This window comes from Stigmatopora argus, chromosome 18 (assembly GCF_051989625.1).
Source record: "Stigmatopora argus isolate UIUO_Sarg chromosome 18, RoL_Sarg_1.0, whole genome shotgun sequence".
NCBI lineage: Eukaryota > Metazoa > Chordata > Actinopteri > Syngnathiformes > Syngnathidae > Stigmatopora > Stigmatopora argus.
In genome coordinates, this window is record NC_135404.1 from 13,030,206 (window position 1) to 13,045,423 (window position 15,218).

The 15,218-nt window shown below is 50.8% G+C and overlaps 1 protein-coding gene across 7 annotated transcripts in view; it reads right to left on the reverse strand.

The window, feature by feature from the left end:
* Nucleotides 1–15,218, reverse strand: part of LOC144092989 (RNA binding protein fox-1 homolog 3-like) — an 85,987-nt gene that overhangs the window by 24,894 nt on the left and 45,875 nt on the right. For 6 of the 7 annotated variants that reach the window (XM_077626209.1, XM_077626202.1, XM_077626203.1 and 3 more), the window contains one exon: nt 13,389–13,507. In XM_077626209.1, the coding sequence (XP_077482335.1) occupies nt 13,389–13,507 (119 nt within the window). Of the gene's footprint in view, nt 1–5,326; nt 5,794–13,388; nt 13,508–15,218 lie in introns of those variants that run through there. The other variant, XM_077626208.1, reaches the window with a different exon arrangement.

Consider the following 15,218-nt stretch of genomic DNA (forward strand, 5'->3'; position numbering starts at 1 on the left):
AAACGGAACGGCTTCTCCTCGTGCTCGTGCTCGTCGGTAGATGGGCCGAGGTAAAAAGAGGTGACAAAATCGGAGGGGGTGGGGGGGCTGCCAACAGGGATTCCACGTCTTCAAAGAGCGTCTGAACCCAAAGACGAGAGCAAAAGGGGGCAGAGAGAAAAAATCCAAATGAGTCGGTGGCTTCTCTCTTCCATACGTTTGGTCAAAGACACAATAGAAATATGATTGGGAGGCCTCGCTCGGGTCAACGGACGCACGGCTCTTCTGCCCAAATGACCAGAAGCTTTTTCCGCGTGGGAGTCCGGCGCGTGCCGAGGAGGAGTGTTTCTCATTTATAATAGATACGTACATAGCCGCTAGCATCATCCATGCTAGGAAGTGAGGTCAGAGATGAGAACTCGGAAGACTTGAGCATCACTTTTTTTTAAATGAAATGCACTTATTTGCAATCTCCCCGCCAAGTTTCTTTCATTTTGCAATTATAATCAACCTTTGTCGTGGTCTACTTTTGGCTTTTAGTGCGCTCTTTCTTTCCAAGCCGCCGCAGGTAGTCTGACATTTTATAGCACTGTTAAAGTCATAAAGAGAGGGATTGCTTTACAAAGCACATCAATCCCTATGCTGAGCTTTATGTGTCATTTCAAAAAGAAAAAAAGAAAAAGATGCAGGATCTCATGGCCAAATATTTCAACACGCTTGTTTGGCAACGATTGTCAACTGGCGATGTTAGTCCAATTTCATGTCCAACCGGCTCCGTCCCGGCATTGTCATGGAGCCGGCCGGCCGTCCATAAGCCGTCCGTAGGCCGTCATCCAAGTGTGAGTTTTAGCAATGTGGCATTTGACAAAGCTCTCCCCCGAAGCGTCCGCTTTTGCGCCTCTTGGAAATATGATTTGCTAGAACGCCTCGCCATCAATCTCTGCAGAGCGAGAACGGGGGATCGTGGGTAGCCCTTAGGACGTCCGCCGTTCACGTCCGTCCACCTACCCACATGAGCGCTAGTCAAGCGGTACCAGGTCCGCGCATCATTTCCAACGGGTGCCCCCGCCCCCCCCCTCCCAGCTCACCACAGAACAGGCATGCTTCCTCGATAGGCTACCTATGTTTGTAAAAGGTGGACAATCTATGCAAATGAGGGTTAATGGTGAAGCATTTGGACGACAAAAGCCTTTAAAAATGGCCAGTCAATTAGTATATTAGTCTTCCGCCGGGCGCGCCTTCCATTCCCTCCTCGTTGATGGCGGCAATTAGTGATCATTAGGAGAGGAGGTGGCAAAGGGACAAGCTCTAATAGGTTCCAACACGTGTATACACGAAGCGGTCATGCATCTAAAGGTGCGGGTGCGAGAGCTCAAATATCCCTGGGCACGCCACATTCAACTCATTGGGGAGAAGAAAAAAAAGAAAAAAAAGGAAGTACCAGGAAGGAACAAGACTAATTAAAGCTGGGCCGAGGGCGCCGATTGAAATGAACTTTTTCAAGGGACGTGACGTTGCTGCATTCATTTATTTTTTAACGTTCGGGTCAAGATGGTATGCGGTGTGGTGTGGACAGCCACAGAAATGATGGGGAGCTCATTTCAAATGCATTTGATTGCGATCACAGTCAGTGTCAGTGGCTGAGTTATTTGGACAAACGTTGCTATGGGATTTCTCTCCACACAATCCATCCATCCAACCCACAAATCGTTGACACTATATACTCGTCAAGCAGAAGAAGGAAAAAAAGCACAGTTCCTCCTAGACAACTGTAACCGTAATGAAATGACAGAATGATTTCCAGGTGGCAAACTCTGACCTTCTGACCATTTCAACTACTGTACGCTGTCATCCCAATGCTGCGCTAACCAGATAGCCTGTCTGGATAACCTTTAAGCTAGCCGCCTGTTGGGAAACCTTTAGCCGACCGATACAGTCAGTGGCGGAAAAGCTGCGGTGTCTCAAAGCGTCCCCTGGCTTGGCTCAAACACAATGTCGCACAATCGGATATTCACATTCTGAAATGTTCAACACCTCTGCTAGCACAACAAACATCTCACAAAGTACTATTCATGGAAAAACCAAACCATCCATCCTCACCGGTGTTATCTAAAACATAAAATATGCAACGGTCATCGGTTTCCCAGGAAAACCTTTGCCATGGAACGGCTCGTGCCAGGTCAACCGACGCTTTCCAACTCGACTTGGGAGTGGAAACACATTTCCCGGGTGGGCAGATGAATAGAACAGATGGTTAAAGACGCTGACAGGACGGCCAATGCGGGCGGGGGTTGAGGCCGGATGCTCTTTTCCACCTTTTGGACACCCGGACACGCGCACACCTGACGGAACGGCCCAAAATACCGAAGTAAGGTTGGCCGATTTACGACAGAGACGCAAATACCCCTCACTCGGCAGAGAGAAACAAAAAAGGGCTTGAGAAATAAGGTGCAGCTGTTGTGCCAGCGGCGGCTCGCCCCACCTAAGATGGCGGCCACTGAGAAAAATGGAGCATTCGTTGCCAAGACGAGGACGGACGTCCAAACCGTACAGAAAAAATAGCAACGTGATATCTACGCGAAAGCGCAAATGGGTACGTACGCATTTAGGCAAATGAAATAAAAGCCTGCTATTAAAGCATATTGCTAGTTAAGGACGACAATACGGCCCCATTACAATATTGCCACATCAATGGATCCCAGCGTGTTGGATAATTAAATTAGCTGATGCATATGCTGCAGTAGACCGTTGAGTAAATACAGGAAATGTTCATTAGTGTCAAGCGTTTCCACTATTTAGCCAGATTTCCAACAGAGCCAAAAAGAATGGGTTTTTTTTGGATGGAGTTAACGATTAAAAGGAAAGCAATAAATGGAACAGAAAACACTACACTGGTTATTGGTATGGGTCAATATTTTTAAACAATTTAAAAAGCAAATCGCTGTTGTTTATGAACGCCTCCCATACGATCCAGCCGTCCGAACGCGTGTAATTCCGCACCCTTGGTTTAACGACTTATTGGCCAGCCGCGCAATTATTTCCCAAGTAAAGTGACGGCGTGTCGACGTGGCGTCCGAGCCGTTCCACCTCCCCGCAATAATTAAGAAGCAAAAATAAAAAGCCCGGCGGCCGACCACATCAATTTGGAGCCAGCCGTCGAAGCCACGCCGTTTTTTTCTCGGAAAATGAGATTACAATTACGGCGGGAGACCGGAATCGGCCAAACGACCGCGCCGAAGCCCGCGGGGGCGCCGGAGCAAAGGCTCCCGTACCCCGTGAGTTCTGGCCACCGGAAAGGAAGGAAGGAAGGAAGCGCCGAGGATTCCTTCATCTTCTTCCTCCTTCTCCTCCCCGGGGGAGAGCAGGCGAGCTTGCACAAGCACATTTAACACATCGTATTGACTTACGAGGACTTTTTTTTTTCTTCCCCCCTCAAGCCGTCGCCCGGGGAAAATGCAGAGAGCCAGTCAGCCAGCCAGCCAGCCAGCCAGCGATACAAAGAGAAGGCTGGCTCCGAGAAGAGAGAGAATGGAAATTCGATACGTGGACGGACGGATGGGGAGGAGGTGAATGTTTTCCAGTGCACGGATGTTAAGCAGCGATCTAAGTTGTCTGCAAAAGGACGCACCGAGCGTGGGATCCGGCTAAAAAGGAGGGAAGCCGGGCGAGGGGCGCCGACGACGGCCGGCCCAGCCGAAGCGCGACTCTCGGCCCATAAAAATTGTACAGAAAGCGTAAAGGTAGCCAGCCAAAAAAGTGCCGCAGTGCCGTCTGTCCGGCGCTAACGCACAATTGCAATCTTCTCACGCGTTCCCACTTTTACAGAACAAGTCAGACTCCAGAGGCATGTTGGATGAATTGGCGTGGGGACCCGGATAAGATGCTACTTTTCCCCTCCGCTTTGCGGCTTAAAGGCTAGCCACGGCTGCGTCTTCCACTCGCTTATTGACCATATTTGTTTTTGGATCGGACATCAACCGGCGTAGAAATAGCATTCGCCTTTAAGAGGTGACTTTAGTGTGGTACTTTGACGAGGGGAATTCGGTTCACCGTGGCTCACCAAGTCCAAAAAGATGCGCCAGTTTGGGAGGCTCCAACCGGGCGTGCACGCTTCCCAGCTGCCGCGTGTTCCCCGAGCGATGACGCTCGCACGTCACCCAGTTAGTGGCGAGCCGGGCGTCCCGTAAAGGTGATGTGTGGGGCCTATTTGGAGGCTGGACGTGGTAGCTTAGCTCGATGCGGCCCCCTCATATTTTGATATGGCATCTCTCTCTCTCTAGGCTTATCATATTTTATATGCCCGCCATAACAAACTGTCTTGGGGGTGCGCACGTGGCGGGCGTAAAAGGCGAACAAACGCACGGGCTGGCAATTGACGGACGTGGAGTCAATTGAATACTTTTACAGTAGAGGCAAAGCGGGCGATAACTGAGGAAATGAGGCACGGTTAATGGAAACATGGCCGTTAGAGTGGGGAGGGGGGGGAGCCTAGCGGAGGGGCGGGGCCACTTCAACCAGCACGCCAGTAGTCATTTGCTTCTATTGTCTCATTCAGCCCGCAGCCGACATCTGTCACTGTCCCGCTGCCTGCACGTGCGCCCACGGCGCAGGCCACACACACGCACGCACGCACGCACGCGCACACACACACACACGCACGCACGCGCACACACACACACACGCACACACGCACACACACACACACACACACACACACACACACACACGAACAGAAGTCAAGTTGAGAGAAACCCAAAGGCAGGCAGGCCATGGAGAATCTTTCTTTCCAAACATTCCCACTGAAGACCTTTGACCTTTGAGGGACCTGACCATTTAGAGTCATGCAGAAAAAAAGCAGATATTTTGCATCACTCTTATATGAAATCCCGCAATGTAAATAACTACATCCAAAATTGAACAACGTAAATATACACTGAAACACGGCACTACTCGTTCATGGCGTTTCGCTCACGGAAGGGTCATCCCATTCATTTCAAGCGGCCGCCTACGGCGCCGGACGGCCAATTCTCGAGGACCAGGTGGGGCGGATGCGAGAAGCTTCATCCGCACCTCCCGATCAAAATGATTGGACGTCTAGGCGCCGCCCGGGGCGGCCAATAATTCACATCCTAATTGGCACACGGAATTTAAAAAGTGTTGAATCAATCGCGCACACACACGGATTAACATCCATACGTTCATTTGAAGATGAGGAGGAAAAAGGCCATCGGCTGGAGTTGAAACAAAAGTGAAAGTTGCCACGAGGAGTCGGAGGAAAGCCGCGCTGGCCATGGTACAAGTGGTACAAGGACGGGCGGACGGGCGGACGGCCGGACGGGCTCCTTACCTGGGGCAGATAGAGCAAAGCGGGTGGGCATTGCAGAGATGGGGCTAGCATCCCGCTCCCGGACAGCAGCAGGCAGCCAGAGTTTGCCACGGAGCACAGCATGTGAAGACGGGACGCCTTACTCATAGAGACGGATGGACGGATGGATGGAGGGAGGGACAGATGCTCTTTTTTGCTTCTTTTTTTTTGCCTCTCTGGTCCTTTCTATGCCTTATCCTAAATACCACCACCCGCCCTCCCTCCCTCCTGCCCGCCTTGGCCACGCGCCGGCAGACGCTCACGACTCGGGCGGACGCAGATGCGCCGATGAAGCCGCCGCCTAAAAGTCTTTTCTCGTTTTTTTTTTTTTTTTGCTGCGGAGTCAAAGTGCGGGCAAGGCGCAGTGAAGTGACCGACCGGGCTTCCGCTTGGCTTCTCCTCTTCTCTGTTTACTTTGAGAAAGAAGCCGGCCGGGGTGTGCAAATTGCGAAGGGAAGGAGAGGGAGGGCGAGGGAGGGAGAGGGAGGGAGAGGCGGGGCCAAGAAGGCTTGGGAGGTCCTTAAGGGAAGGAGATTGGAGAAGAGATGGAGGCTTAGGCTTGAGATGGAATTTCTCCCCGGTTCCAATTTTGGGGGTTACCTTCTCGTACGGCCCAACGACCCAAACTTTGAAGGCGGAGCACGCTTTCCAGTAGGAGCGCTCGGGTCAGGTCAGGTGATCGCAAGTCAAGCAGTCGATTTAGCCTAGCAATATGTATCTAGTACACAATCCACCCGTTTTCAACGCGGTTGCGAGTATGGCTATGGACGAGGCAGTCCAAGAAGGTAAGATGAGGCTCATCCGAACGGGAACTAGCATGCCGTGGGTCGCCATCAAAAAGTCCAATCATTTTCAGTATTGGGGATCAATGGCAGTCGCTAATAAGTCCAACCAAATAATGGCTTTGGCGTACGTAGATTTTTTTTCCTATGAGAGAGAGAGAATGTCTCAAATCTCAACACGGTAAGCTATCGGTGGCACACTGGTCACAACGATGGGCCACCAAGTCCACTCCATTCTACTATTTGATGACACTGTAGAAGGAGTAGAGCGTCTCCAATTTAGCCGAGCACGCTGTCTTCCCCCCCAAAAAGAGATCTAAAGAATGTTCAATAGTGTTGATCCATTTAGTTCCACAGGGATTAGCGCTCCACGCTACAAGAACCTCCGCCTCCGCCTCCGCCACCGGCCGGTCGGCCGCTTACGGGCTTTGTTGAATAGAAAAAGATGGCTGCGCCTGTTTCTTTTTTGCCGGAAACAGGTCTGAGCCTCTCTCCAAATAAAGGCATTTCTCAAGCAATTAAGAGACGCGCGCAAATCCGCGCGCTAATGCAACGGCTTAATTGAATTTATAGCTCAGCTGCATAGAGGATATTTTCCTTTAAGCGAAGCATTTCCCCAGAAAGAAAAGAGATAATGGCTGAATAATGAGATATAGTGTAATGGGATGTGCCCCTTAACACACACATGCACGTGCACATGCACACACAGACACACACGTACACACACGCACAAATACACATGCACACACACACACGTCTTCTCGGAAAATTCTGTCCACCGGTGGGACTCGGCGAAAGCAAGCAATAGTTTATCTCTAATTTGATGTTACGCGTGTTGATCGGTGCGCTAGGAAATGATTATGTTTCGCGCGGCATCTGTCTTTTACGCAGCGCCTCCGTTGAAGAGGGGGAGAGAGAGGGGGAAAGAGGGGGAGGCATGAAGGGAGGAGGACACGGGGGATCCCGTGATGGAAGGAAAAATAAGAGCAATGCAGATAAACGGATTTTCCAGCGTTCAAGCCACGGAAAACCAAAAACATTAGACAATACGTATACCACGTGCTATTCAAAAAATAAAAGCGCCAGTGGTCGGTCCCGTTGCGGTTCAAAAATCGGAACCTTAAAAATAAAGCAAAGGTTTAATACGCCTTAATAATTCATGCGGCGCGGCCTACTTTTGGGATTTGCTGAAAAGGCGCCTTTTCCCCTTTAGTGGTCCCGTCGCTTCAAATGCAAAGGCCTCCCCCCTCCCCCTTTTAATCGGGGGCAGGCTCGGCTTTCCGAGAGGACAAAAGTACTGACCGATTGTCCGATAGCGAGGCTACAACGTACTACGACGTGCTTGGGAAAACGCTGCGAGAACAGTGCATCCGTCGTAAACAAACAACGCGCTTTTCTCAGCTCATCTCTAAACTTGGCGTGCTTCTCGACAACTTTTGCCCATCGGCGGGCTTGTCGGGAGACCGGAGGCCGAGCGCTAAGTAATAATTGATGACGGACGGAATGGAGAAGAATCTCCGCCCGTCAACAAAAAAAGGGCTGAAAACAAAGCCAAGAATCCAGAATGCACCTGTTGTTTCAACGCTGGAAATGACCGAGTCAAAGCAAGAAGCAAAAAAGCAAGAAGACGTTACTGTCTAATGCGCTCTCTTCAATACAGTACAGTCATCGACTACTGACGTTCACAATGCAAACACACTAAAAGCCACACACACACACACAGAGTGGCTCTTTGGATTGGATGCCACGGGAAGGGTATGGGACGACAGGTGACCAGGGACCGACAGCTTTGGGCTTAAGCCCAGCGTGGTCCAGAAGAGCAAATGAGCGCGCACATTGCTTCCGTGTCGCTTCACCAAATTGAGTTTGAGCCCCAACGGCATCGGCGCGCACACACACACACATGCGCTACACTCGGGTTATTAGGGAATAATTGTAAATCTGATCGCAAGGCAATTAGCGGAGGGATTGCTAGCGGTGCAACACAGCCGACCGAGGTGGCTGTGTGTGTATGTGTGTGTGTGTATGTGTGTGTGTGTGTGTGTGTGTGTATGTGTGTGTGTGTATGTGTGTGTGTGTATGTGTGTGTGTCTCCAGTGTTGAATAGAATGGGTAGAGAGAGAGAGGGTGACTAAAAGTGACTAGTTATCTCGGTGACAAGTCTTGCTAACCGTGCCACAACGGCGCAAGCGTGCAAGAGTCAGTCATAGAGTAAGTATCTCCCGGAGAATCCAAGTGCCCCGCCGACGCCACGCATTTGCATTTCTATGGATGGCCCGTTGACGATTTACAGCGGCGGCGGCGGCGGCGGCGGCGGCCCCGAGCATCTCGGGAAATGAGACGGACGGAAACTACGTTTCCCAGAGGCTCGGCCTTGTTTTCATGGAGTCCATATATTTCCAAAGAGGAGGAAAAAGAGACAGCTCGCAGAGAGCCGGCTTTGAACCTCCCATCTGATTGGACCGGATAAAAGTGCGAGTGGGATATCATGTGAAATGAGAGGCCTGGGGGGGAGATGGTCCAGAGGATGGCGCAGAAGCAAGCCATCTTTTTTCTCTCATGACCTCCTCCTCCTCCATTGCCGCTTTCCTCTCAGTATAGAAGACGAGAGAGTCAGCCATTGGGGGAACGAAGCCATCGGAGCGAGGAAATTACGCAAGAGATGGATTGACCAAAGTGGGGAAATCCACAATGCAGATTTCCCTCCCTTTCTTGCCATGGCTCCTCCCATTTTCCTTCAGCACTTTCCAGAAAGGCGGGCCGACCGTTTTAGACGGACGGCTAAACGTGCCATTTCCAGCTCGCACTTTTCCGTGGGCCATTTGCGGCTTTCGTTTGAGAGGACGGGCTCTCTCTGGCTGGCGCGGGTTCGCCGCCGGGCCTCCCGCTTTGGACGGATCGCCCGTCCGTCTCCGTAAAGTCGTTGGCCGGAGGGAAGCAGGCATTGGATGGTTGGTGGCGGAGGAGAGGCGGCTGGCACTTGAATCCTCTAATTCTTCTTTTACTGCAGTCTGGGGGGGACGCTAAGTTTGCGCCGGCACCTCCGGCGGTTAAAGAGCGACGCGGGTCAGAGACGTGGCGCCGAGAGCATGTCGGCCGGCCGACCTTTCCCCGCCGGCCCCCGGCTAAACGCCTCTAATGATGGTCTGGGGTGATAATACTGGCTGTTTTTTTCTCTCGCTCAGCATTTGTGCTCTCAGACTAGGATGTTAAAAGCCGGCCGGGGTGGGTGGTAATGTCCCTCCCTCCTCCGCCTCCCTCCAAGCGTCCATCCCTCCCTCCCGACCCTCCCTCCCACCCACCTAGCGATATCCCTTTGTACTGGCGGGAGAAATCCTTGAAATCCCCTCTCCTGTTCGCCATTTAATCCCCTTATCGCGTGAAGATTACGGCGCGCGGTGAATAGAGGAACGTGGCGCGCCGGCTGGAAAGTGGCTCCGGCTACCATACAGCCAGACTAAAGATGGGCGGATGGACGGAGATCCACAACACTTGTATTGCACTCCAATTGCAGTCAAGTAGGATGAAATATTGGCCGTATTTTCTGGCCGCACGCTTTGAACTGCCATTGTAGTTCTGTAAATGAGCAACAGTTGGCCTGTCCAAAGAGATTGGACGCCTGAGTATTCGCAGTCAGTCCTTGGAGTCACTTATGGGAGCGTGGGATCATGCGAACGGCGATGGGTTCAAGAGTGGTGCAAGGAGAAGAGTTGAAAGGAGCTCATCTCTATTCAAGAGCAGGCACTGGTTTGGCTGCGTGGGGGGGGGGGGGCATGCCAGGCCTCCTTGGCCTCCGCCGTTCCTTCGCCACTCCTCTCGTCTATTCCATGCAGTCCCCTGCTCAGCACACTCAATTATTGATCAGCCCGAGGGGAGGGAAAGGGAGAAGAAGCATCTGCAGTTTTCTTCTGGGCGCATCCTGGCCGCTCTTTTATTTGGCCTCTCTTAAGCGCCGTCCGTTCCTGCGCGTCCAAGCTGAATTATTAACGCTAATGACCCCGCGGGTACAAGCCGGGCCAAAGAAAACATCACCTTTCCGCGTTCTTTTTTTTTCCCGTGGAGATCCCCGAGACGACAATCTTCTGGTCTTTTTTTGGCTGGTTTTCCGGCCGGCTCTTGATGTAGCCGCTCATTAGTTTGCGCTTTTCCCTTTCTTGTGGACCCTGTTAACTTCTTTCCACGAGGAGGTCAATGTTCCTTTCGGAAGCCTCCGAAAGGGCGAAGGCGAGCACTTTCACTCCGTGGCTGTCGTCGGAGACGGGCGAGCGAGCGAGCGAGGCACCCCGGCGAACTCGACTCCGACGGGCAACTTGGCCAGAGCAAGAGCCAGGTTTATGGCGGCCGCCATTGATTGACGCTAGACGTCTAACGCATTTCAATTGAATGAACTTTCTTTCCTGCCACATGTATATATAGATATATTTATTTGATTTCTTTGTTCATTTTTTGTTTTGTTTCCCGCCTTCTGATGCCGTGGCGCTTAATGATGGGGAGTCCGTTGCCGATGGCTGTCTGCACACAGATACGTATGAAGCACGAGAGTCTCTTTGATACCAAGGCGGCGAGCAAGTGCACTTGACATTAGCCATTCCTCTTCATCAGTGTTCCTTATTGACTCTCTCTCTCTCTCTCTCTCTCCCTAACTTTCCTTCACACTCAGACACCAGCTCCAAATAAAGCCAGCCATGTTGTACGGGATCCAGTCCGATAATGCAAATGCAGTGAGCGAGTTGGCCTTTGCCACCAAGATAATGTCATCGAAGAGTACTGAGAGATAAGGCGCCGTCATAAACACTTTGTAGATTTAGCGGTCGGTCGGTCGGTCGCATTTCCTGCCGATATTCGAGTAAAGAAGGCCGCAGATGTGTACACAAGCGCAAGAAAAGAAGACTTCTCGCCGACAAGCGGCACTTTCCGGATGGATTGGCCCGTCTGAATAAATGCTAAATAGCGTATGGCGTTGGGCGTGACATTGGACGCTTTTTGCGGCCTAATACTTTGAAAGCGCCGAGAGCTAGGCAGACTGGCAATCCAAAGCTAGCATTAAATCAATGAGCCTAAGACTCTCAAGGTTTGCTGCTGCAGTCAAATGACTGGAAATGCAAACAGTCCACTTGCGACGCTCTCAACAGCCTTGGAAAAGAAAAAAGATGAAAAAACACAAAGTCTTTCACACGAGAGGTTCCCACGTTCTTTTTTTGCGCCATTCAATAAACCCTCCGTTACACAGCTGCAGCCAAATCCTGGGACTATCGTGTCGACGCTGGGATTCCACCACACACACACACACACGACACATGCCAGTACACGACGATAAACTAAAAATGTCCGTCGGACTAACACATGCCGCCAGCCAGGCCAAAAACAAAACGTCGTCAATGTCCACACAACGGGCCAGAGGCTCACGACTGGACGTAGTGCGTTTCCAAAAAGATCGGCCGTGATTGGAGACCAGCGCCCAGAAATACATCATCATCTTGGGCGAGAGAGCGAAAGAGCGAAGGATTGCCGCCGGCCCTGCGGGGCTTTTTCCTCTCAAAGCCGCTCTATCCTTTCTTGGCTTAGTCGTTCCTTCCGCCTGGGTTTAGCCCACATCCCCCCCCCCCCCCGGGATGTCATTTTTGGCAGCACCGTCCGTCTGTTTACAAGCGGGTTAATTGCCCCCGTGTTTGTGCTCGTGTCGCCGAGTTAGAAAGCCCCTTTTATGCGTCCCCTGAAGAGGGTCGGTCGGTGAGTGTCCCGTCGCCGCTGACTGTGTTCGCGCAAGAAAATAAAAGCTAAAAACCTCATCTTCTTGGCTAGGCCAAAGGGAACCAAGGAGACTGGAGGAAAACAAAACAACAGAGAAAGAGAGAGAGAGAAAAAAAAAAGTGCTCAAGGCAAAAGTATCCCCGCAACTTTGCCCCCTCTTGTCCTGTCCTTTTTTGATTTCCTCTTCGCGAGCTGGACGCCACTTGTAGGAAATCCGCGCAGTAACTACGGGACCTCCCTCTTCTAAAATCAATTGCGCTGAAGTCGATACAAAGCCGGATTCCCGGTGGCTACGTGAACTACTTGAGTGGCAAAAATCTGCCGTTTACAAACAGAAGAAATTCTAGCCAATGCTAAAATGAGAGCCAGACGGGCGTGTCAACTTCATTTTCTGCATGACGAGCTTAGCAATACTGATGTAAAGCATTTCAATAGGCCATTCGAATGGCGCCCTTAAAAAAGGTCCCGACATCAGCAACGGGCGTCCAGACAACGACTCGGTCCAAAGGCTGACTCGCTAAGCGCACGAGTCTGAAAATGCTCATCTCGGTTTTGCCGGGGTACAAACGACTGCGGGTTATTTTGCGGACGCTTTCATCGATAGCCATTTTCAAATGGGAGATCCGGCGGCAAGAATAAAATGGTGTCTTGCCCCAGGCACATTCCAGCAATCGGAGTTTAGTTCCAACGGGGCATCTTTTCTTGAAGTGCCAAGAGACAAATTGGCAAAAGCTTTCCTACGTCCACGTACACCAGACAAAAGCTGACCTCTATTTGAGTTCATTGCACCACATTTAAAAACAAACAAACAAAGACAACTAACTCAACTGAGAGTGCTCCACGCCACGCGGTATTACGAGCGCGTCAATAAAATGGGGACGGACGAGCGGCGATGATTTGGCAGGCAAGACGGCGTCCACGGCGAGCGTCTAAAATGTTCTCCCGGTGGCATTTCCAAAGTCCTTCTTTGCGAGCGCCGACTGGTCATAAATTCCCAAAGAGAAAGGTATACAGTATAATGCTCTAAAAGTGCTTTCCAATAAAGCTCAGTCAGAGGAAATAACAAGAGACATCTTAATGTCACACCAACAAGCCCACGTATATCCCGCCCGGCTGCCCGGCCGGCCGCCCGGCGGCGTACAACATCGATATCAATCAACGCTAACATTAATCAGCGGTTCAATAAAAGGCAGCCTGCAATCAGCCAGCGACATGGAAGAGATTACAGTCTCATTCTAACTTCATTGAAATACCGTTATTATGGCGTTGCAGCATATTCAAAAGGACAACATCCGTTATTCGGAGATTTGGGGGGTGGAGCCATCCTTAACATCATTTGGGTTGTCGGGAACGCGGCGCAATCAACGCATACCACAATGCACGGCTCTTCAAAAGTTGACGCTTGAGAAGCCAAATGACTCTTTTTGTTCACTCCATTGTTTTTGTTTTGAGCTTACGATGATCACTTTTGAAGTGCGGTGAGTGACAAAAAAAAGGTAAGGGCCACTTACCAGTCTGGTGACGAGGGGAAGGCCAAAATGCCAGCAGGGTTGGTTGAAGAGTCCACCGTGTAGCACGCTCCCAAAGAGAGAGAGGCCGCTTCCTGCTTTGCACACACCTAGCTTACTTTCTGCAAACAAAAACAAAGAGAAATGCTCAAAACCTGGGAAATGAATGCCCCCACAAAAGCAACATCGTTGTTTGTTTACTTTCCAATTTGAAACCGGCACGTTCCGGTTGACCTCATGATAAAATAAGATGCAAATGAGCGCATTTCGTGGGAGAAACAAATCACCATCTTGCGTATTTTGGGAAAAAAGCTGGCCATTCCGGCCGGCGGGGCCGTGGGTATTAAATAATGCAATAACGCGGGTCCCCTGCAGAGAAAAACAAGTGGGGGGATATTTAAAAGCAATCAAAGAAAAAGCAAATATTGATTCCTGCATTCACACCAAAGCAAACAAACGGCCACAAGGGGAAGAAGACGCTTCGGGGAAGCGTACAATTGTCCATTGGCTAAATCTACTTTGTCTCTTCTTCTGCTGAATACACATTGTTTCCGCGCTCTGTCTTTACCCACAATTGCCTTCTACCATTTGACACGCTCACATCTTAAAAGCGCGGCTCCTCCTCTATCTTTGCTTAGCGCGCCAGTACGTAAAGCACGGCCTTTTAAAAGTGCACCGTTACGATAGAGAGTCTTTCGCTGAAACCAACGTACAACGCGGATATAAAATGAAAGACTAAAAAGCGCCACATAGTGCGCCGTCGAGGCTCAGAGTGGGAAAAAAAAACACCCATGTAAAGTTTGGGCCCAAGCAAACCGAGAGAAAAGCTTGAATACGGTAGCTAAAGTGGCCTTTTTTGGGGACGGCACATTTGTTGATTTAAACAACTTGCCAACGTGCAAGTAAATCAATGTCTAACACCCCTGCGTATTAGCTCCAAATCATAAAAGGGCCTTGACAAGTGATGCAGATCAAGTCAGATGATTCAATTAGACAATCCCTGCGGAACGAGCGTGCCCGCGCAGGACGTGGTGAAACGGCGGCCTAATAAAACAGCTCTTAATTGGCAAACGCACACGTACACGTACACGCACACACCGGCAGAACTCAATGTTAATTTCATTCACGCTGCACTAAGAGTAAAAAGTTCCAAAAATTGTGAAGGAGAAGCCTCCTCTCCCCTCCTCTCCTCTCCTCTCCATAGTCCACAGAAGGCTCAAGGGGAATATCATAGTCATGAATGATTTGAGGAGCGCCAAGGTCAGAGGTCATCCTGCATCATCCACCCACCCATTGAAAGTTTTGCCATAGTAAGAAGCACAACTACACAAAGGCACCGAGAATACGCGGCTCGGCGTACCGGCGGGCATTTTAACCGAGGCGGCGGCCGCTCGGGGGAAGATTTCCGGCGGGTGGCGGAGGTGCCGCTAGCATAGCTAGCATTCAGGTTGCCTGTACGCACGCACGCACGCACGCACGCATGCAGATTGCTTACAAAGCCAGCTCACTGCAGAACAATGAGAGGAGCATAAATGGGTTTAATTACACATGCGCTTTGGGGAGAAAATTCCCCCAAATTATTGGGAAGGCGCAAATCCGGGCCAAATCCGACGGTAACGACTCAACCAGCGAAAAGGAAGCGGCCGGCGACCAGGGAATGCGCCATATGTTTCCGTCCGCGATGCTTAAACTTGCATGCGCTGTTTACACCTGGTGTCTGGACCATTGTGTCAATATTACAAGGCGTGCGGAAAAGGACGGCGCCTCCGTCATGAAAAACACCTTTTAGTATCTTCATTGCGCACAAACTGCTCATTGAGACATCCCTAGCCA